Source organism: Schistocerca serialis, chromosome 5 (assembly GCF_023864345.2).
Source record: "Schistocerca serialis cubense isolate TAMUIC-IGC-003099 chromosome 5, iqSchSeri2.2, whole genome shotgun sequence".
NCBI lineage: Eukaryota > Metazoa > Arthropoda > Insecta > Orthoptera > Acrididae > Schistocerca > Schistocerca serialis.
In genome coordinates, this window is record NC_064642.1 from 131,172,976 (window position 1) to 131,197,331 (window position 24,356).

Here is a 24,356-nt window from a genome sequence, read left to right on the forward strand (position 1 = left end):
AAAGTGCTTGTGTGTGCAGTTGCCATGTAGAATACCAGGTTTAAAATTTTTCTCCAGTCTTGAACTGTGTCGGAACAAAAGTGAAACATTCATATGACTCAATAATATTGTTTTCATTTCATTACACTTAGATGTCTGAGTTCTGCTGTGTTAACATTGCAAAGTCTTGTAGGACGTGGAGTATTAACCACAACTGTCATATTGGAAGCAGAATCAAGCACATTTTTTAGGTTACTTGTCTCCAAATGATATTTTCTGGAGAAAAAGGCAATGCTGCTTCTTATCGCTATAATACATTCAGGGTCACAGCCGTGTTTGACCAACCATAACTGGTGCTGAATGTGCATGTCGTCATATAATATGCAGACAGTACATCGATCTCGTGAGGCACAAGGTTCTTATAACGAAGTACGGATGTCGGTCAACAGATGGCACTAGGTAAAGAATGTTAAGTGCGTTTTTTATTTGCTACTTTCGACTTGCAATTTGCCACAGAGATCGCAGTTGGACTCGATAGCGAATAGCAGAGAAAGAGCGTAGTACGAACTTTGGCCAACAGATGACACAGTTAACTGCTCTCTTTAGTTGCTACTTGCGACTTCTAGCCGCGACTTGTCACTGAAATAAAGCAGTACGAAATTCGGCCAACAGATGGCTCATGGCGTTGAATGTGAAATGCTACTTGCGACTGTAATTGCAGTTAGATTCTGTAAAGTTGTTATTGTGATACCTGTGACTTTTCGATCACTGTGAATTCTAACATGTGATTTCCTGGCCCACCACTAGAAGGAAGCATAAGTTGCCAGAGCGTGCTGAGTGCGTCAGCGGGCGACGGTAGCACTCATGGAGGTAGAATAGCACTGCTGGGCGCGTAACCTGTCAGCCGCGCAAGCTGGTCTGTCTGCAGTCTTTCTCAAACGATTTTAAAGAACCTATACGGTAATAAATTCTGAGTCTCGCACTTCTTATAGCTTCATGATGGATTGCCTATCATTTCGTTAACGGTCATAGTTATTATGATATTTCGGTATTGGCTAAGCTAATGCAAGAAATTTTCAAGTTTAAGTGAAAAACAAGGATCACTATGAATTTGCGTTAGGTGAGTGTTACGTCATATGTTATAGCATATGAAATTTAGATAACACATTAAATTATTCTTTAAATCTCGAAGGATATCGCTGTGTCTACAGTGTCGAGAAAATGGAATGTATGTAAAGGACTCCGTCACGAACGTACTCACCAATGGAAAGGCCAGAATGAAATATTCATCAATGCCTCGTATCTCATAAACTATCGGCGGTATCGAAACAAGATTTTTGCATATGATACCACGCAAAGTGAACAGTATTTTGCCACATGATTAATATGCGAAACTCCCATATCCACCGCTATAATCAAGCAACTACAGATTTTTTTTAAAACTAAATAATTCAATTTTTATGGACAAACAATATACTTGCATTTATTTTTATTCTGAGAATGAATGTTCTTATTATTGATTTGTCTCGCCCTCGGTTGCTAGTTTAATAATACGCTGGTTTAGGATTCTTCCACAATTTCAACTGCGTTCGAGTGTTAGTAGGTATACACCTGTATAAACTCCGCTGTGTTTAGGCCAAAACAGCTGATGTTAACACAGCAACAGGAGAACTAACGTATTACTCGACGCTAATTACCGTCCTTCATGAATCCCTGCCACCTCAATTACATTCATGGTACGGTTGACAACTTGGAACCAGTCCTATGATGAAATATTTACAATGAGTTCTTTTTTTCAGCATGCCAGTCGTACTGAGAGTAAATTTCTTGTTGTTTTGCCACAGTACTTTTCACCTAGGCCCATATATTCTCAGTCAGTTTTAAACCAGCATGATAGGTGGATACCTGATTAAACTATGCTCTTTACCGTTAGCCATTTCGACGACCTGACAGTGTGGAGCTTTTAGCTTGTACAGTACTACAAGTTCCATTAACTTCGTCTTATACAAGCTAGGGTCAACTTTATCCGATCGAACATAGTTTTTACATAGAGAAAAATAGCCGCTTTCCTCCGCTGCATTGTTGGGGCTTCATCCATCACAATCGGGCGGCATTGCGCAGTGTCCATTACTATTGTCGAATTCGAAAGAATATTTTGCAACAGAACGTTATATTCAAATCCGATGAACGTGTTCTTGGACGACCTCTTTTATTGCGAATCTCTTGTTCAGACGTACTCCACTGTTATTATTAATGCAGCGCCAACACGAACCCAGATAGCACAGTAAGCCGGTTTCAAAGTTGTTTCCAGCTGTAAAGTTCAAGTATATAAGCTTGATCAAAGCTGGAATATTCAGGCCTGTTAGCTGTATTCAAGCTTGAAACAAACATCAAAGTTGGCAGAGTTCAAGCTATATTTCAAGCTTGACTTATCAAGCTTGGCTCCAGCTGTATCTACACACGTGGAATACAGCCTGGTATTTACAGCTCGTTTTAAGCTATATAAATATTAATCTGAATTTATTGAACCTAATTAATTAAATAAATATCAGAATGGAAATGGTGTGAAAAAATTATGAAGTAGTTTTAATTTATTTGTGCCACGTATTAGAGAGTTAGTTTAAAATGACCTTTTTTTGCTCAACAACTTGTAATATGTATTCTTAGCTGGTAATCCATTTCACTTTTATCCAGGCTCAATTTTTCTACGTAAAAGAATATGGTATTCCTTTACGTTACGTAATATTTAACATTTGTAACATTAACGTACCGAACTGTTTTCTAGTATAAAACAAACTTGTCAACAAACCACAACCATTAACGCGCGTCACAAAGGTAAAATGGCCGTAAACATAGCAAGGCTCAGAAAAGTAAATAAAATAAGATAAAACAGAACTGGAGACAGCCACACTAAAACCAAACTCCGCGCCGTCATGACGTCACACACGACAACACCCTTACGTCACGGCTTATAAACGCTTGTGGCGCTTCCCGTGGACGTCTATGGAAGCTATGCTGCGCGCGCATCTGCTGTACAGCCTTCCAGGGAAATTACAGCTTATTTCAAGCTTGGGAAAATTATTTTAATTCAAGCTAAATTTTTACAGCTTGATGTAAACTGTGTAACAGGTTGATTTTTCAATCTTGAATTTTCAACTGAACCTAAACTCAATACCCACCTTGAAACAAGCTGTGTAACAGGTTGATTTTTCAATCTTGAATTTTCAACTGAACCTAAACTCAATATCCACCTTGAAATAAGCTTGAGTGCTAGCTGGGAAACACTTGTTCACACACCTGACGATGTAGAACACTTCACTGCCAGAAAAAAATCACTTTACAACAAGAGCTACTGAACATAGGTGCCCCCTACGCGCGATACCACGTGGTATTGTTTTTCCATGGCGTGGCAACAGTGGCGCATTACCAACCGAACTGCTGGTGGGGTGGTAGGGAAAGCCGGCTCGCCATTGGTGTTACCTGGGCAACAGCGTCATGTCTCCACCCGGTGAGCCAAACGTCAAAAGTCGCAACTAATTTTGAACGGACTATACGTGGGCATTAATGCGGACAACCTACATCCCTTCACGCTTAATGCCTCCCTGAGGGCGATAGCATCTTTCAGGAACATAAATGTTTGTGTGACAAGGCCATAATTGTGCTGCAGTGGTTTGAGAAACATGACTCGCATTGCTGTCTTGACCATCAAACAAGCCTGACCTGAGCCCGGTGGAACATTCCTGGCACGGTATCGGCAGCTTCGTAGTCACAAACTATCGGCGCAAAATTTTCGGAAATCCATACCATGCAGAATCGCTGCTATATTGAGCTCCAAAAGTGAACTAACACGCTATTAAGAGGAGGTCTTAATGTTTCGGGCTCATCACTGTAGTTACGGTGGTGAAACTGCTTCAGTCATCTAACTTACTAACCGACTAACTCGGTTCATAGTTGATGGATCGTGGTTCACGATTCCAGTTGCAGGTTGCCTATTTAAAGACTTCCATGACCAATGAAGTTTTGGCTTTTAATATTTCATACAATTATTGATCGAATTTAAAGATTTTAAATGCTGTGATAATCTACTCATAAGAGCTATAATCTTATTAGGTTTTTACAGCAACATAAGTATTTCATTTAGAAACTGTATGACTTGAGGCAGTGTAGCTCACTACGTGCGTATCAACCCGACCATACCCATTCAGTATTTTCAAACACTCAGCGACTTCCAACAAACTTCAAACATGATTTCAAACCTTTTCTAAACTTTTTCTATCTTACTTGCTTAACATAAACTATTTAACACATTAACTCACTTTTAAAGTAAAGTAGACATCTGGAGCTGTTTTATACACAGGAGCTCGATTCTTTAAAGAACTGCGGGTTTATTGGTTTGTAATGGTCCTGACGACATATTCAAGTGTCATTCAGTAATTAAAGAGACAAATTAGTCTGAGGAAAACAGCTTTAGTAGGGCAAATTTGGTACTTTTATGGCTTTAAGTTGGCATCACTGGGATGAGCCCTGATCAGCTGATGTACCAACATTGTTTTGTTTATAAAACCTCAAAAATACATTTTAAGATGGCGAGTCCGCTAGAAAATCCACATTAGTTGAACAACGTCCTGTTTCTCGTTTTTTACTTGCTGAATGCGAGAAACCAGTGAATGTATACTGTAGAATGTCTAAAGTTTATGGTGAAGGTTGTATGAATCGTGCAAATTTTTACAAGTGGGTAGAGCAGTTAAAAAATGATCGCGACTCAGTGACTGACGAACACCGTACTGGCCGACCAGTTGCAGTTTCAACTCTCTCACTTGAAAGTCGAATTGATGACATTATTAGTGCCGACCGCCGTGTGACTGTGAAAATGATAGTTGATAAGTTTCAAGTTAGTACTGGCACAGTTCATAACATTATCTGTGACAAGCTGAAGCACCGCAAAACATGTGCAAGATGGGTCCCAAAAGAGTTGTCGCGGCTACACGAGGTAACAAGATTGAGAGTGTGCACAGGACCAAAGGAAGGTTGTGAAAGAGAAGGTGCACATTTCCTGAACAAAATTTTAACTTGTAATGAAACTTGGGTTCACTGTTATGAGCCAGAATCAAAAGGACAAAGCATGGAGTGGAAGCACACCAACCCACCTGTCAAGAAAAAATTCAAAACCCAAGCATCAGCATGAAAAGTCGTGTTGACGGTGTTTTGGGATGCTGAAGGTACAGTTTTTTGTGATTATCTCGAAGCGCAGCGCACAATGAACAGCCAATACTACTCGGATTTGCTTTTAAACAAGGTAAAACCAGACATGAGAGAGGGACGTCGTGGACCTCAGAGGAGAGGTGTGATTCTTCAGCAAGACAACGCACGTCCACATACGCTCAAGTAACCCGTGAAACCATCGACAAAATGGGCTGGGAAGTGACTGCCTCATCCCTCGTGCAGTCCTTGATTATCGCCTAGTGATTTCAATTTGTTTGGTGCATTGAAGGGGGTATTACGTGGGAAGAGGTTCCAGGACAACGAGGACGTGAAGTTTGTGGGAAATTGGTTCAAACATCAAGATAAGTGTTCTTTGGAGCCGGAATAAAAAAGCTTGTAGCCCGATGGATCAGATGCATAAATGTTCAAGGGGATTATGTTGAAAAGTAGAAAAAGTATTGTTTTTAAAAATAACGCTTTTTTTCTGCAGACCAATTAGTCTCTTTAATTATTGAATGACCCTGGTAAAAATAGGACTAGAGTCTCAAGCAAGACGAGGAGTGTGTGTGTGTGTGTGTGTGTGTGTGTGTGTGTGTGTGTGTGTATGTATGTAGTCTTTTAGCCTTTCCAGTGTATTGAGAAAGACTCGAATGTTTCCTAGGCATTTGTATCTGTAAACAAAATGAAATCACGATGTAATAATTAGCCACCCAGATCACAAAGCAAATTCAATAAATTCGTTTTTCTAAAATCAGGAAGTCAAGTATAAATAAAACTTATCGGAAGAAGAAAAGTAGTTTCGTTAATTTTTCAGTGCACAAAGCAAAATCAGTAAATCCTTATATCATAGCAACGTAAATTCAACGTTAGGTCTTATTCGTGATGATAAGATTGCGGCGCTTTATTCTTTCCCTGATGTATGCGTCCGAAAGTAGTTCTGTCACTGAGATAAAAAATAACCGAACAGTACCATGGATTGGTAGTTTTGTGCACTACGCCGTGATGGCCATGACACTGGGGTAAACATCGAACTTCTAAGCGGAACATTCTCCTAAAACTTTAAATTCAGGTATCTTTTTCCCGTGATCCGATTCTGATGGACTAAAGCTTGTAAGTTGCACCTAGCTAATCTCATATCATCTGTGCATATAGACAAAATTTTAAAAAATAGTTTTATTGTATTCTGTTACACTCCTTACATCATCCACCATTAGTTATTGGCAAATCTGTTCAGTGTACAGATGGGACGGTTTTACAGTTTTATTATTAGCATAGGTACAGAGTTACTACAGTTTAATTTTTCGAAAACACTGAGGTAATGGGCTATTACTGTTCAGAATTTAAATTACTGCACCAACAGATTTAATATCAGAAGAATGTTAAGATTATCAGCAACAGCTGCTGAGAAAATTTCTTTGTTTAACAACCAGTTTCCACAGCCCATCATCAGGTTTATATAATTTAATATTACATTAGCAGTTTCATATTGTTTTGTCCTAACCTAAACTTTCACTTATTTCCATATTAAATTGTGCTGTATTCTTTCCCTCCTACATTAACATTCTAACATTTTGTCGACCACCTGAGCCCTAGGTATAAGCAGCTTTCTAAAGCCGTTAAGTCTTATTTTCTTGTCACAGAGAGGGAGTAACGGTTTTTTTCTATTTTCTTTCCTCAACCATTTCGAAATTAATTTGAATTTGCGATGAGTTTTGCTATTTGGGGAGCAAAATAACTGACGATGGTCGAAGTAGAGAGGATATAAAATGTAGACTGGCAATGGTAACGAAAGCGTTTCTGAAGAAGAGGAATTTGTTATCATCGAGTATAGATTTAAGTGTCAGGAAGTCGTTTCTGAAAGTATTTGTAAGGAGTGTAGCCATGTATGGAAGTGAAACATGGACAATAAATAGTTTGGACGGGGAGAGAATAGAAGCTTTCGAAATGTGGTGCTACAGAAGAATGCTGAAGATTAGATGGGTAGATCACATAACTAATGAGGAGGTATTGAATAGAATTGGGGAGGAGTTTGTGGCACAACTTAACAAGAAGAAGGGACCGGTTGGTAGGGCATGTTCTGAGGCATCAAGGGATCACAAATTTAGTATTGGAGAGCAGCGTGGAGGGTAAAAATCGTAGAAGGAGACCAGGAGATGAATACACTAAGCAGATTCAGAAGGATGTAGGTTGCAGTAGGTACTGGGAGATGAAGGAGCTTGCACAGGATAGAGTAGCATGGAGAGCTGCATCAAACCAGTCTCAGGACTGAAGACCACAACAACAACAAGATGATATATGATGATGATAACGACGGACTCATCCAGTCTGCTGACTTGCCTGCACGACTATGATGAGCGTGTCATTCTGAACAGGCCCGAACACTTCCTCGTTGTGGATGGTCTGCATCTCGTTGTAGCGCTCGATGCTGCGCCGGATGTCGGAGATGTTGGGCCTGGGGACGGGCAGCCCCGCCGCCGCCGCCGCCGCGCTGCCGTTCGCTGCAGTGCCTGCCGCCGCCGCCGCCGCCCCCGCCGCCACCGTCGCGTTGCGCCGCGGCTTGGGCGTCAGGAACTTGTGCAGCACCTGCGGACCCACACACCTGTCGTTCAGCTCGAGGGCGCAGCACAAAAGGAGATGGCAACAGCTGGCGCATCGCATCAGTCACGCACTCTGAAAACAATTGTTGCAGTATGTCTCTGCTGGGTGCTTAAAAAACTACTGGACGACTAAGGGGCTGCATGTCCACAACCATATTAGATTAGATTAATACTAGTTCCATGGATCATGAATACGATATTTCGTAATGATGTGGAACGAGTCAAATTTTCCAATACATGACATAATTAAATTATTTTAACAACATAATTAAGTTAATATAACAACTTTCTTTATTTATTTTTGGTTTAAAATTTTTTTATATTTTCTTTGTTTGGTTTTTTCTTTTTTTCTTAATTTATATCTAAAAATTCCTCTCTGGAGTAGAAGGAGTTGTCATTCAGAAATTCTTTTAATTTCTTCTTAAATACGTGTTGGTTATCTGTCAGACTTTTGATACTATTTGGTAAGTCACCAAAGACTTTAGTGGCAGTATAATTCACCCCTTTCTGTGCCAAAGTTAGATTTAATCTTGAATAGTGAAGATCATCCTTTCTCCTAGTATTGTAGTTATGCACACTGCTATTACTTTTGAATTGGTTTTGGTTGTTAATAACAAATTTCATAAGAGAGTATATATACTGAGAAGCTACTGTGAATATTCCTACATCCTTAAATAAATGTCTGCAGGATGATCTTGGGTGGACTCCAGCTATTATTCTGATTACACGCTTTTGTGCAATAAATACTTTATTCCTCAGTGATGAATTACCCCAAAATATGATGCCATACGCAAGCAATGAGTGAAAACAGGCGTAGTAAGCTAATTTACTAAGATGTTTATCACCAAAATTTGCAATGACCCTTATTGCGTAAATAGCTGAACTCAAACGTTTCAGCAGATCATCAATGTGTTTCTTCCAATTTAATCTCTCATCAATGGACACACCTAAAAATTTTACGTTAGCACAAGACTTTCGAAAAATACGGGGGGCTTCAATAAGTAATGCAACACTTTTTTTCTCGGCCAGTTTGGTTGAAAAAAATGCAGAATTTATTCTGAGACATCGTGGAATATTCCCAATTCAGTCCCTACAGTTTCATGACGTTCCGCTGTACGAAGCCTTCAAAATGGCTTCTGTAACAGAGTGCGTTCCAAGCAGAGAGCTGTCATTGAATTACTTCTGGCGGAATACCAAAGCATCGCAGATATTCGTAGGTGCCTCCAGACTTGGTAGTGGTCAAAAGCAACCTGTCTGATATCCCGCCTGCCCGCCGATCGCACACAGGTGTGACTCCTGCAGTGTTGGAGCGTGCGGACACTCTCATTCGAAGTGATCGACGGATCACAATCAAGCACTTCGCTGATCAACTGGACGTTTGGCAAGTCTGCACACCCGAGAAGAGCTCACAAAACTTCATTGGAGTGTTGTTGCTGATGCACCCTACAGCCAGCACTCGCACATTCCGACTTCCATTTGTTTGTACCAGCGAAGGATGCTCTTTGCATAAACCAGTATGTGGATGACGATGACAAACTCAATGCTCTATTCTTTATCGATGGCACCTTAAATGGTGATAAACATCGAAAATCCTTTGAGGACAAATTCCCATATTGCCTGCAGACTTGCGACAAACAGTGTCGTTTCAACATGGTGGTTGTCTAGCACTTTATTCTGTAGCAGCACGCAAAGTACTAGATCGCGTGTACAATCGGCAGTCGACCGGAAGAGGCGGTCTTGTATCTTGGCCTAGAACATCGCCAGATCTTGCTTCACCTGTCTGTTGTTTGGTGGGTTAGTTGAGGAGCGAAGTTTATAAAGCGCAGACAACGCGCTATAACATGATTCGGCGTTAACACTAATGCAACAGTTTACATTGGAAATATTTATCAGTCGTTTCGAATCACCCATGTGCGGATAAATATATGCACTAAAGTGGATGGTGACATTTTTTAGTTCTTATTGTGAAACAATCCTTACAAACAATTACCCCGTTGGTGAGAGGTAGAGACACACCCTCACGACAACATCCCGTTGGTTTCAGGTTAGAGGACACACCTCAAACGAGTTTCTTTCCACAATTACTGAAACCGTCTCGTTACAGTTTTTATCTTTCTCGAGATAATAACCGTTTTTGAACACAACTGTGTTATTTGTCAATAGAGCACCATACATACAACGATAAAAGTGTCACATACAAAAATTACGCATTTTTTCCCATGGAACGCGAATCTACAATACAATAAGAATGAGGTGTTTCTGTTCAAGAATTCAAAGCTTCTTCCCCGCCCCACCTCCTGGGGATGGAGCACTGAAGGGAGGATCAACACTGATAAAGCATTCTTAAAAATATTGAACAAGCATTTTTCCGTACTGTAATCCGATGCGTAGTTTTTGAGATATTTTGTTATCTCAAATAGCTCACTCTGCATATTGCACGACTTGCAGAGGGAGCTACATTAACAATAGCTGTTCAGTGGTGTTCTCCAACTTCCACGCAGGCAGATATCGTTGAACGAAATTATGTCATATCTGTTCAAACAATTCTGGTGTATTTCGAATAATGTCGCTGGCGGTGAGACCCTCTTCAGTCTCAGCAGCCCTTGTGTGTTCAACTCGATTTCTAAACTGAAGGAAACACTTCACGGCATTCGCTTCAGAACTGCTACAAATTCGTCGGGCAATAGACTGCACCGCTCGAACTGTCAACACAACTAGCACTGCTAAGAGTATCCTACGACTTCCACATCGCTGGCAACAGGTTAAACACAATACTGGTGACTGCTTTGAAGGTCAGTAAAACTTTGAAACATGTATGTATTTTGTACGAGATGTAAATAATTAGTTGCCACTATTAAAGTTCCAACCCTCGTACTTAGCGGGAGACACAGCTTTCTAGACATTTTTACGCGCTCACTGTGCGCTCAGAACTGAGAAGAGCGACGTGACGCAATCGACAGATATGTTAGAGACACTGGCCAACAAGCATGTGCAACGCTTCATCGGATTTTAGCTGTGATTTCCATTTCGCGTCCCACCGGACTTTACTTTCCGAACAGCCTTCGTAATTCCCGCCGTGCTGTTATAATCACGTCAGGAACCTCTTTACATGAATCACATGAGTACAAATGACAGCTCACCCACTGCATTGACATTTTATACCTTGTGTAGGCGATACCACCGCCATCTGTGTAAGTCTACACCTTGACAACTATTGAACTAGATGCAGAAAACAAAATACGTAAATTAGTTACAAACTACGGCGTGCACACGCTTTATTCAACATGCAAACGCCACAACAGATATTCGGATTTAGGTTACGACATGTTCGATATGCCTGCCATCATTGGTGATGATCTGGCGCAGACGAATTGCGAAAGTCTGCATGACCTGCTGTCGATGACTCCTGAGTGGCTGCTTTCAGCTCAGCAATGGTTTTGGAGTTATTGCTGCACACCTTCTCTTTAATATAGTACCACAAAAACGAGTCACTTGCGTTCAGATCCGGAGAATGCGGCGCCCAATCGGGGCCCTTGCCAGTGGCTTTTGGGTACGCCAGAGCCAGAATGCAGCCCCCAAAGTGTTCCTCCAGGACACAAAATACTCTTCTGCTTCGAAGGGGTCGAGCTCCGTCTTACATGGACCACACCCTGTCGAAATCAGGAACACTTTGGATAATGGGGATGAAATCGTCTTCCAAAATGGCTGGCTCTGAGCACTATGGGACTCAACTGCTGAGGTCATTAGTCCCCTAGAACTTAGAACTAGTTCAACCTAACTAACCTAAGGACATCACAAACATCCATGCCCGAGGCAGGATTCGAACCTGCGACCGTAGCGGTCTTGCGGTTCCAGACTGCAGCGCCTTTAACCGCACGGCCACTTCGGCCGGCCGTCTTCCAAAACCTTCACGTACCGTTCGGTAGTCATTCTACCATCAAGGAATGTTATTATTCCGTGACTGGACATTGCACACCACACACTCACACATTGAGGGTGAAGAAACTTCACAATCGTGAAATGCGGATTCTCAGTCCCCAAATGCGCCAAATTTGCTTGTTGACAAACCCATCCAAATGAAAGTGGGCTTTGTCTCTACACCAAACCATACTAATTACCATCATGCGCGCCGGCCGGTGTGACCGAGCTGTTCTAGGCGCTTCAATCTGGAACCACGCGACTGCTACGGTCACAGTTTCGAATCCTGCCTCGGGCATGGATGTGTGTGATGTCCTTAGGTTAGTTAGGTTTAAGTAGTTCTATGTTCTACGGGACTGATGACCTCAGATGTTAAGTCCCATAGTGCTCAGAGCCATTTGAACCCGTTTCCCATCATGCACTGCACCCAACCGTGCTGCCTGGACATCCTAACACACCCCATTAAGAAGTTATGGCGATTTTATTTCATATAGTTCAATAACTGTCACCTTTTATATCGCTATCCCAAGACTTTTGTCACCTTGTATATTTTGATCACTCTTCACAGCTGCAGCATGGGGGGGTCTACGAGGCAGGTACGTATATGGAGACTACTGAGCATTCCGTATCTGGTGAAACAGGCTTCACCTGAGAAAAGTAGACAGGCAGGAAAATGATAATGGTCCTTAAGGCTCTTCAGCACTCCTTAGCTCGAGACATGCGAGATCAAGAGTCATTAAGAATTTCAGCTTGCATAATCTGTAAGTGGCAGAGGTGTGGCTGCGGCTGCTTTCCACACAGTAATGGGTGGGATGTCCAAGTTGGTTGACACTGATGGCATCTCCTTCAAGGCTTATCATGCAAGCTCATTGCCGCGCAGTTTTAGCCGAGTAACCGGGCGCTGCAGTCATGGACTGTGTGGCTGATCCCGGCGGAGGTTCGAGTCCTCCCTCGGGCATGGGTGTGTGTGTGTTTGTCCTTAGGATAATTTAGGTTAAGTAGTGTGTAAGCTTAGGGACTGATGATCTTAGCAGTTAAGTCTCATAAGATTCCACACACAATGGAACATTGGCAAGATCGTTAGAAGTCGGGTGTCCACATCGTTTGTTGGTTCTCCATTTTTTTTGTATTGGAATAGCGACTCTCCTGTTCCTCTTAACCAGTTGAACAGCAGAACACCTACACTTCGGATGTCTCCTATACGGGTACTTGACCCCAATAGAACCTGTCCATTTCACTGCAGCTTACATTTGCTTATCCATACATGATACTGTGTCTGTTAATTTCGTGTTGGCGCAAGCTGCCACCAGTCCGCAAAGAGGTTGCAAGAAGATCGATAACAGGCACTGAATCAAGAGCGCCTATCAGGAGAGAGGCCAAAGACAGACTCGCAAGCAACGAGCTGCCAACGCCCTCTCGACTGCCAGTATTCAGTATTTAGACCGCCGCGGCGGACTAGAGGGCCCAGTCAGCCCATCAGTCACAGGCAGTCAGCCCAGTCGCAGTCGGAGACGCAGTCGCAGTCAGTCACAGTCACAGCCTCTATCTCAGAGTCAATCAGTACATAGCGACCAGAGCAGAATACATTGACGGACTTGCATTTCACCAGCAGTGAGGCTAACGTGGACTATTACGGAAGAATTTGTACCACAACACATGGACTAGCTTAAAGATAAGTTTCTTTCTGTTCTGGTAAATATAGAACCCTGTTAACACGTGTGCAGTTGTGTTGTAGAAACAGGATACCGGCCACCAAACAACATCCTCTTCCTTGCTTTCCCTGATACAAGATTCTACAATGGCAACGACGACACAAAAAATTTCGTGGAAGAATGTAACGCCATTTCACTCCGGGTTAACGACTGTACATTCCAGTTCGTAAACACAGAATGCAGTTTTATTGACCTTGCATTTATTTATTGTTTTGTTTCTTTCTTTTATTTCATTATTGCTGTACGCCTGATAATGTTGCTCATGCAGAATTTTCTAGAACATAACATTACTAAGTGCCTATCCCGTAACCCAGTATGAGTTGCCGGCTGTCTGCGTAACGGCTCCCAGGGGCAACGAAAAGTTATTTTTCAATGTTTCGCGTAATTATTGACCAAATTTAAAATGCAGTCATAATCTGCTCATTAAGAGATATAATCTTATGTTAAAACTTTAACGCTACAAGCCAAGTATTACTGTTAGGAACTGTGTGAAACTTATTGGCAGATTAAAACTGTGTGCTGGGCCGAGACTCGAACTCAGGGCCTTTGCCTTTCGCGGGCAAGTGCTCTACAATCTGAGCTACCCAAGTACGACTCACGCCCCGTCCTCACAGCTTTACTTCTGCCAGTACCTCGTCTCCTACTTCCGAAACTTTACAGAAGATCTCCTGCGAACCTTGCAGAACCAGCACTTCTGGAAAAAAATGGTTCAAATGGCTCTGAGCATTATGGGACTTAACATCTATGGTCATCAGTCCCCTAGAACTTAGAACTACTTAAACCTAACTAACCTAAGGACAGCACACAACACCCAGTCATCACGAGGCAGAGAAAATCCCTGACCCTGCCGGGAATCGAACCTGGGAACCCGGGCGCGGGAAGCGAGAACGCTACCGCACGACCACGAGCTGCGGACTCTTCTGATGGCATTCGATAGGTCTCGAAAATGGGAGTATAATGAGACAACGCTTGATAGGGTTTGCAGTTAAACATTTCGTTAAAGCACGCTGGAACTGTGCTACCGCTGCGACAGTCTGTCGGCGAAAATCAGATTAACATCGAGTGCCGCGCAAACACAAACTAATGGCGCTCTGCCGGCGCGTTTCGGACTCTCATTATCCTGGCACTCAGTAACAAGCATTACAGAACGACACTCTTCATCACGCGCTATTGAATGTCATAGATAAAAGGCAGAATATTCCAGAAAAAATCCAATTACCTCAATAATTCGGCAAGTGAAAAGTTACGAGACCCAACGATACTCTCCTATTTGCAAACTGTAATTCGTTTAAGGCCGTGTTTTGATAACTGTAACCATTGATGAAATAGTGAGGATGTAACCGTTACACGTAACGTGCTTTATTAAAATAGTAGGGACCAAACTCGTATACCCTTCAGGGGTAGCCCATTTGATGAATTTGAAATAATATGATAGCTGGCAGAAGTAAAGCTGTGAGTACCGGGCGTGAGTCGTGCTTCGGTAGCTCAGTTGGTAGAGCACTTGCCCGCGAAAGGCAAAGGTCCCGAGTTCGAGTCCCGGTCGGGCACACAGTTTTAATCTGCCAGGAAGTTTCATATCACCGCACACTCCGCTGCAGAGTGAAAATCTCATTCTAGAATATGATAGCTGTTGATGTATATATTTTTGCAGGACACAGCTGCAGAGCTAGGCTACGTCTATCTCCAAAAATATTGCTTTACATAATACGGGGTGTATCTAGAAAGTAAGTTTCCCCCCCTTTTTTTATTATTTTTTTAAAGCAAGATAGTTACATGATAAACTTTATTGGGAACAGGTACAGAAAAGTTTGAGCTATTTTTTGACATAGTAAAAGAATTGAGACACTTGTCATATTTTGGGATCAACTTCTGTATTCCTGTGTCGTAGAAGTCTGCCGCCTGTGAATGGAACCAGCGTGTGACAGTGGTCTTCAGCTCTTTGTCGTTGTGAAAGCGCTAGCTGGAGGACACGAATTTCTTGTGGTGCAAGAAAAGGTGGAAATCGCTGGAAGCAAGATCAAGACTATACGCTGGATGATCAAGCAGCTCCCAGCCAAACTCCTGCAAAACAGTTGCTGTGAGCCGAGCCGTAAGCGAACGAGCATTGTGACGGAGCAGCACAACACACGAGGAGATTCCACGCCTTTTGCTCTGAATGGCATGTCGCATTGTCTCACAGTAAGAGTCAGCGTTCACTGTTTCACCTCTGGGCAGGAAGTCAATGAGTAGAATGCCCATCCTGTCCCAGAACACCGTGCACATCCCTTTCTGCACTGCCACATTCTGTTTGAATTTCGTCTTGATCGCTGCTTGGCTTCCAGGGTCAAGTGAGAAATCCACGTCTCATGGCCCATGACGATCCTGTCGAGGAACTCGTCTCCATCATCACGATACCGCCACAGAAATGTCAGTGCTGACCCAAAGCGTTTCGTTTTGAGCTCGGTTGGCACCCACCCGGCACACAATTTCTTGAATAGCACGTGCTTACTGACAGTTTAACGCAACAAGGATAGCGATACTTGCGGGAAATTGCGCTGATATCCGTAATCGTAAAGTGACGATTCTCCAGGACGCGCTGCCGCTCCACGCACCATCTGTTGGCTCATGATGTTCTGCCTGTACACCTGACGGAGCTGACGGTGAATTTCGATGGGCGCTTTGTGCGTCAAGGAACCACATCATAGACCGAACCTCGAAGGTGGCGGGAGAACGAATAAGAGACGCCTTTTCGGGGCACTGCTGCCTATGTACTGGCACCAGGCGGGACGTGTCCGGCCGGCATTTGACTGTCACGTCATAGATCTGTCGCGCATGCGTGATTTTTCCCGGCTAAAAATGTGCTATTTCAAAGGAAACAACATCGGGAAACTTACTTTCTGGATGCGCCTCGTATTTACCGATAAAAATATGTAAAGGAAAAATAGTTGCCAAATTGGTTCCTGAAGCTTTGTACGTAGACCATGAAGTAAGTCACAGGAAATCAGCGAAAGTATTTCTTCGGTTCGACGAATAAGGAACAAACGCCTGTAAGTGTACGTGAAACTTCGGCATGAAGAACGCAGCCTCGCTATCGTGTTAGTTCTTTCACTGCAAACAGTTGCTCTTCTCGTCTGAAGAGTCGTCACGAACTAGCGAAGCCGAAGCGAATGGTGGTTATTGCTCAAGACAAACGTGAAGTCCTTTGTAATTGCGTCCAAAGGGTTACTTATTACTGCATAATGCTTCCTGCAGCACGTTTTGAGTTTTACCTTCCTCAAAGGCAGCGTGATATTGTAGCAGCTGACATCATTTTACGCGGTAATTCGTAACTCACGATGCTGATGCAGTGTATGCCATGAAGGACTTCTAGAGGAGACAAATAGAAGAATGTGACTAGCTCATTTTATCCGAACCATCCTATAGAGCGATGTGGCGCTGGTTAAGACGCTGGGCTCGTATCCAAAAGGCCTACAGTTCAAATCCCCCTCTGGTAATCCATATATAAGTTTTACGTGATTGTCGTAAATCCGGGATGGTCCCTTTGAAAAAGTGCGGCTGATTCTCTTCTCTACTCATTTCCCAATCCGAGATTGTGCCCCGCTTCGTTTCTAATCACCTACATGTCGATGGGACGCTTAACCGTAATACGACGTTGCACTGCCTGTGTTATTCCGAACTACGATGTTAAAACTTTACGTCGTAATTCGGAATAACACAGGCACTGCAATCTCGTATTTATCCGCCGACACCAGATAGCGACTTTAAGTAAAATGTCTCTCGTATATGGGAATATACATAATGGATGTGCGAGTACAGGATGTCGACACATGGTTGACGACATACGGAAGTTTGGGTCTGACCGTGAGTTGCTCGGACAGCCAAATGGTAAGGCGACCGTTCGCGAAATCCGTATTCGAGTCTTCGTGCGGCACAAATTTTCATTGTCATCAGTCCATTATACAGCTGATTGTAGTCCATATTCGCAACTGCGAATACATTTCATATGTTTAACCCTAAATCCTCATTCCTTCCGAACTATCCCCAGTGAAATCAACAGATTTTTTCTTTTATTTTTTATTTTTTTTTACAATAAACTGAAGCATGGCTGGAAGAAACAAGTCTGGATAACGGCAGAACGTTCTGGCGGAATGGGGGAAGTAACCTGGTAGTTCAACAGATGTTTAGAAAATGAAATATCCCGTAATCCTACAAGATGTAGTATTGGTCACAACCAGAGAAAGTTCCTGTAAGCATACGCCTGACAACAAAAAAACTCAAACTCGTTCGAATATACCTATGAAACTTCAGATATGCTTACATGCATGGTGTCCTGCAACGTGTGCTTGTGGTCGTATGGCACACACCAACGCCTTTCAGTGTTTTTCATAACCAGACGAGGCCAAATGAACGATGAAGACCCTACTGGACGTTTTAGAGACTAGCGACTAGACGAAACCACCGCTTGCTGAGGGATGGGTGCGGTCATTTATAATATGTGTCGTGCGAGGCCTAGAAGGTGAGATGATTCTCCACCAGGCATAAACTAATGAACTCTATCTACGCTATCTAGCATTGTGGTCTTCAGTCCGAGGACTTGTTTGATGCAAGTATGCACGCTAGTCCATTCTGTGGAAGCTGCTTCATCTCTGCGTAACTATTGCAACGTACATCCACATGAAGCTGATTACTGTATTCAAGTCGAGGTCTCCTTCTGCAATTTTAACAGCCCCCCCTCCCTCCCCACAATCCATCCACACACACACACACACACACACACACACACACACACACACACACACACACACACACACACACACTTCCTTCCTTTACAAAGTTGACGATTCCTTCATGCCTGAGGAAGTATCCTATCAACCGACAGGACACTTCCCTTGTTCTGTTCCGAATATCTTCATTAAAGTCAGCTGTGGCCGAATATTGTATTGATACAGGGCATTCCATGAATTACAGAGACGTGAAGATTTTAACATCCACCTCTTCTTTTTGGGAATCTGTCTTCAGGGAAGCTATAGAGATTAGATTAGCTAATAATTTAAATAGAGATAATGGTTTTGATTTGGACAAAGCATGGAATCCGGCTCTTGGGGTAATTAAACTGCAGAGAAGTCGTCATGGTGTCACCGCCGCCGATCATACATCGATAAGCGAATCGAATGTCTGTACGCCTTCGCCACAGGCGGCGCATGTGTAAACGTATTTCTCTGACGCCAACCAGCATCTGTGACCCGCAAGCGCAGTACCGCCGCGGTGGAGCATATACGGCCGCGCTTGGCATCTTGTCGTCAGTCATGTAACCCACTCTGAGGATGGCCGGACGATACGCGGCCGAAATATAAGTGGACGAAATTTTATTTGCGCGGCTGCATGCCCGAAATTTAATGGACTATTCATTACGCCACGAGAAGCTGAAAATGCACACCTTCATTAAATATTCGATCTACCAATCTAATTTTCAACATACACTATTGGCCATTAAAACTGCTACACCAAGAAGAAATGCAGATGATAAACGGGTATTCTTTGGACAAATATATTGTACTAGAACTGACACGTGATTACATTTTCACGCAATTTGGGTGCATAGATCCTGAGAAATCAGCACCCAGAACAACCACCTCTGGCCGTAATAACAGCTCTGATACGCCTGGGAATTGAGTCAAACAGAGCTTGGATGGCGTGTACAGGTACAGCTGCCCATGCAGCTTCAACACGATACCACAGTTAATCAACAGTAGTGACTGGCGTATTGTGACGAGCCAGCTGCTCGGCCACTATTGACCAGACGTTTTCAATTGGTGAGAGATCGGGAGAATGTGCTGGCCACGTCAGCAGTCTAACATTTTCTGTATCCAGAAAGGCCCGTGCAGGACATGCAATATGCGGTCACGCATTATCCTGCAGAAATGTAGGATTTCGCAGGTATCGAGTGAAGGGTAGAGCCACGGTTCGTAACACAAATGAAATGTAACGTCCACTGTTCAAAGTGCCGTCAATGCGAACAAGAGGTGACCGAGACGTGTAACCAATGGCACCCCATACCATCACGCCGGGTGATACGCCAGGATGGCGATGATGTATATGCGCTTCCAATGTGCGTTCACTGCTATGTCACCAAAAACGGATGCGACCATCGTGATGCTGTAAACAGAACCTGGATTCATCCGAAAAAATGACGTTTCGTCATTCGTGCACCGAGGTTCGTCGTTGAGTACCCCAACGCAGGCGCTCCTGTCTGTGATGCATCGTCAAGAGTAACCGCAGCCATGGTCTCTGAGCTGGTATTGCATGCTGTTGCAAACGTCGTCGAACTGTTCGTGCAGATGGTTGTTGTCTTGCAAACGTCCCCATCTGTTGACTCAGGGATCGAGACGTGGCTGCACGATCCGTTACAAATGGTTCAAATGGCTCTGAGCACTATGGGACTTAACATCTGAGGTCATCAGTCTCCTAGAACTTAGGACTATTTAAACCTAAGTAATCTAAGGACATCACACACATCCATGCCCGAGGCAGGATTCAAACCTGCGACCGTAGCGGTCGCGCGGTTCCTGACTGAATCGCCTAGAACCACTCGGTCAATTCGGCCGGCCGATCCGTTACAGCCATCCGGATAAAGTGCGTGTCATCTCGACTGCTACCGACATGAGGCCTTTGGGATCCAGCACGGCGTTCCGTATTACCCTCCTGAACTTACCGATTCCATATTCTGCTAACAGTCATTGGATCTCGACCAACGCGAGCAGCAATGTCCCGATACGATAAATCGCTATCGCGATAGGCTACAATCCGACCTTTATCAAAGTCGGAAACCTGATGGTACAAATTTCTCCTCCTTACACGAGGCATCACAACAACGTTTTATCAGGCAACGCCGGTCAACTGATGTTTGTGTATGAGAAATCGGTTGGATCTTTCCTCATGTCAGCACGTTATAAATGTCGCCACCGGCGCCAGCCTTGTGGGAATGCTCTGAAAAGCTAATCATTTGCATATCACAGCATCTTCTTGCTTTCTGTTAAATTTCGCTTCTGTAGCACGTCATCTTCGTGGTGTAGCAATTTTAATGGCCGGTTGTGTATTTTTACGTTTAAAAAGCTTCTGTCCTTGTTTGAACTGCTTACTGTCCACATATCACTTCCCTGTAAGGCTACACTGTAGACATATATCTTCAGAAGAGACTTCAAAAAATGGTTCAAATGGCTCTGAGCACCATGGGACTTAACATCTTAGGTCATCTGTCCCCTAGAACTTAGAACTACTTAAACCTAACTACCCTAAAGACATCACACACATCCACGCCCGAGGCAGGATTCGAACCTGCGACCGTAGCAGTCCCGCCGTTCCGGACTGCAGCGCCTAGAACCGCAAGACCACCGCGGCCGGCTCAGAAGAGACTTCCCAACACTTAAATTTATACGATGCTGCAGTGCCTGTGTTCAGAATGTTCCTTCGGACATGCTTGCATGGCAATTTGTGCTGGACCGGAGCTGAAACCAAGAGTTCCCGGATACCGCGGGCGGTGGCCTTACCGGAGGCTGTCCGAGCACGCTTCACAGTCAGACCGAATCTTCCTTACGTTGTCAACCATGTATCTACATCCTGCACTCGTACGCCCATTATGTATATTCCCGTTGAGGCGAGACATTTTACGTGAAAACCTCTTGGCCGGTTTCGGCAGATAAATACGAGATTGCAGGGCCTGCCTGCATGCGTGTCGGAAGGAACATTGTGTCTTTATTCGGAATAACACAGCCACTGCAAATTCCTATTTGTCTGCCGACACAAGCGACTTTGATGTCCACCACTGGCCATTAAAATTGCTACACCACGAAGATGACGTGCTACAGATGCGAAATTTAACAGAAAGCAAGAAGATGCTGTGATATGCAAATGATTAGCTTTTCAGAGCATTCACACAAGGTTGGCGCCGGTGGCGACACCTACAACTTGCTGACATGAGGAAAGATTCCAACAGATTTCTCATACACAAACAGCAGTTGACTGGCGTTGCCTGGTGAAACGTTGTTGTCATGGCTCGTGTAAGGAGGAGAAGTGCGTACCATCACGTTTCCGACGACTTTGATAAAGGTCGGACTGTAGTCTATCGCGATTGCGGTTTATCGTATCGCGACATTGCTGCTTGCGTTGGTCGAGGTCCAATGACTGTTAGCAGAATATAGAATCGGTGGGTTCAGGAGGGTAATACGGAAAGACGTGCTGGATCCCAAAGGCCTCATATCACTAGCAGTCGAGGTGCAAGGCATCTTATCCGCATGGCTGTAACGGATCGTGCAGCCACGTCTCGATCCCTGAGTCAACGGATGGGGACGTTTGCAAGACAACAACCATCTGCACGAACAGTAGACGGCGTTTGCAACAGCATGGACTATCAGCTCGGAGACCACGGCTGCGGTTACCCTTGTCGCTGTATCACAGACAGGAGCGCCTGCGATGGTGTACTCAACGACGAACCTGGGTGCACGAATGGCAAAACGTCATTTTTTCGGATGAATCCAGGTTCTGTTTACAACATCTTGATGGTCGCATCCGTGTTTGGGGACATCGCGGTGAATGCACATTGGATGCACGTGTATTCGTCATCGCCATACTGGCGTATCACCTGGCGTGATGGTATGGGGTGCCATTGGTTACACGTCTCGGTCACCTCTTGTTCGCATTGACGGCACTTTGAAAAGTGGACGTTACATTTCAGATGTGTTCCGACCCGTGGCTCTACCCTTCATTCGATCCCTTCGAAATCCTACATTTCAGCAGGATAATGCACGACCTCATTTTGCAGGTCCTGTACGGGTCTTTCTGGATAGAGAAAATGTTCGACTGCTGCCCTGGCCAGCACATTCAGCAGATCTCTCACCAATTGAAAACGTCTGGTCAATGGTGACCGAGCAACTGGTTCGTCACAACACGCCAGTCACTACTGTTGATGAACTGTGGTATCGTGTTGAAGCTACATGGGCAGCTGTACCCGTACACGCCATCCAAGCTCTGTTTGACTCAATGCCCAGGCGTATCAAGGCCGTTATTATGGCCAGAGGTGGTTGTTCTGGGTACTGATTTCTCAGGATCTAAGTACCCAAATTGCGTGAAAATGTAATCACATATCAGTTGTACTATAATATATTTGTCCAATGAATAGCCGTTTATCATCTGCATTTCTTCATGGAGTAGCAATTTTAATGGCCAGTAGTGTACAGTGTCTCGCCTGTACGTGAGTGTACATAATGGATGTACGAGTACAGGTTGTAGACGAGTGGTTGACGACATAAGGAAGTTCGGGTCTGGCCGTGATTCGTGCTCGGATAGCCTAATGGTCGGGCACCAGCTCGCTATAAGTGGGAAATCCAGGTTCGAGTCCGATCCGACACAAATTTTAATTGTCGTCATTCCATCATACAGCTGATGGTTGTCTATGTTCGCAACTGCGAATCCATCTCATGTACATAAATTTATATTCGATGTTAACCAATTTCGCCCATTCAGAAACGCTTTTCTTACTATTGCTAGTCTGCATTTTATGTCATCTCTACTTCGGCTATCGTCAGTTATGTTGCTGCCCAAATAGCAAAACTTGATCGAAAACAATATTAATTTTCGTCAGTATCACAAGCACATTTTTTTTCGCGATTGTCGGCTTAATTATGTTTACTATAAGCTTCCGTAGATCTAATACGGTAGTAGTGGAAGGTCTGAACTATTTCGTTAAATAAACTTAAACCCGTAATTGCCAAAACAAGTTCTTGTATGAAGACGGGAATTAATATTTTGTTAAAGTAATGAGTGATCACGTGTTCACCTGTTTCCCTGTCTTTTTACATGGACTACGTCCGTTGTCTTTCTGCATGTGTAACATTTTCCGGCAGCGAACGTAGTGTGCCTTGCAGAAATTCTTGATAAACAGCATCTGTTAACGTCTTCGGTCAAGTTTTCGGGCCTACTAGTCTGTAACTCACAATTCCCGCCAACACGCCGCTATGAATCGGAGAAGATGCTTATCGTCAGTTACCGGATGTCGTTATCGCGACATGTGTCTCTCTGTGGTAATCCCTCTTCATATGTAAGTAAAATGCGAGGTGCTAGCTGCGGATCTTCGACGCCCTATCTCATAAGCAATCGCCACTACTGCATAATATGACAGTGGGCTTGAAGTCGTACCGTATGTGCGCTGTATAGATTAACTGCTCATGCAACATTAACAACGCAAGAGCTGATACATGCAGCAGCTGCAGTTCTTCTCACTCTATTTTAGGACCGTCTTCCGCTTCCCCCCCCCCCCCCTCCCCCATTTCCATATTTAGCATGTGTACTGTGTGGGACTCCTACAATTCCTTATTCTTACTGAAAATTACTCTACTTCTGTAAATTACTGGAATAATACTCTTGTTTTTAAGGCGGAATCTGGTATTACGTCTATCGTTCGGCGTTTATGTTAAGGGCCTACTGAGTAACACACTGGCATGTCGAGATTTCAAGTGGACTTACGAAGACCACAGTGCATCATATATTAGTCCCATGTTTACTCATCTGTGCAAAGTGTCTTTCAGGTGTGTTCACTTGCCACATAGTTTCATGCTCGTTAATAATACAAAATAGGGAGGAAGAGATAATGTAAACAAAAGAATTTAAGGCTTCCGACCATGTTACACTAATGCATAAGCTGGAACATTAGTGGCACAGCAGAACAATGATCGATGTAATGTCTACAAAACAAGAAAAAGAACTATGTCTAATGTCAGCAAACAGAGAACATACTTTAAACTGACTGGGGATACCACATGCATACGTTGTGGGTCCGTTGCCTTTTTTTTTTTTTTTTTTTTAAATTTGAGTCAATGATCTGTCAAACATGATACGTGATTCAAAAAGTTTTGTTTGCTGATGATACAAGTCACATTGTGAAAGACGATTTCTCAAATAGGCAGGCTCGACGCCA

General features: G+C 43.6%; 1 protein-coding gene across 2 annotated transcripts in view; it reads right to left on the bottom strand.

The window, feature by feature from the left end:
- LOC126481799 (alpha-1,6-mannosyl-glycoprotein 2-beta-N-acetylglucosaminyltransferase) overlaps positions 1-24,356 on the bottom strand; it is a 444,750-nt gene that overhangs the window by 44,991 nt on the left and 375,403 nt on the right. For both annotated transcript variants that reach the window (XM_050105754.1, XM_050105753.1), the window contains exon 3: positions 7,519-7,764. In XM_050105754.1, the coding sequence (XP_049961711.1) occupies positions 7,519-7,764 (246 nt within the window). The remainder of the gene's footprint in view (positions 1-7,518; positions 7,765-24,356) is intronic.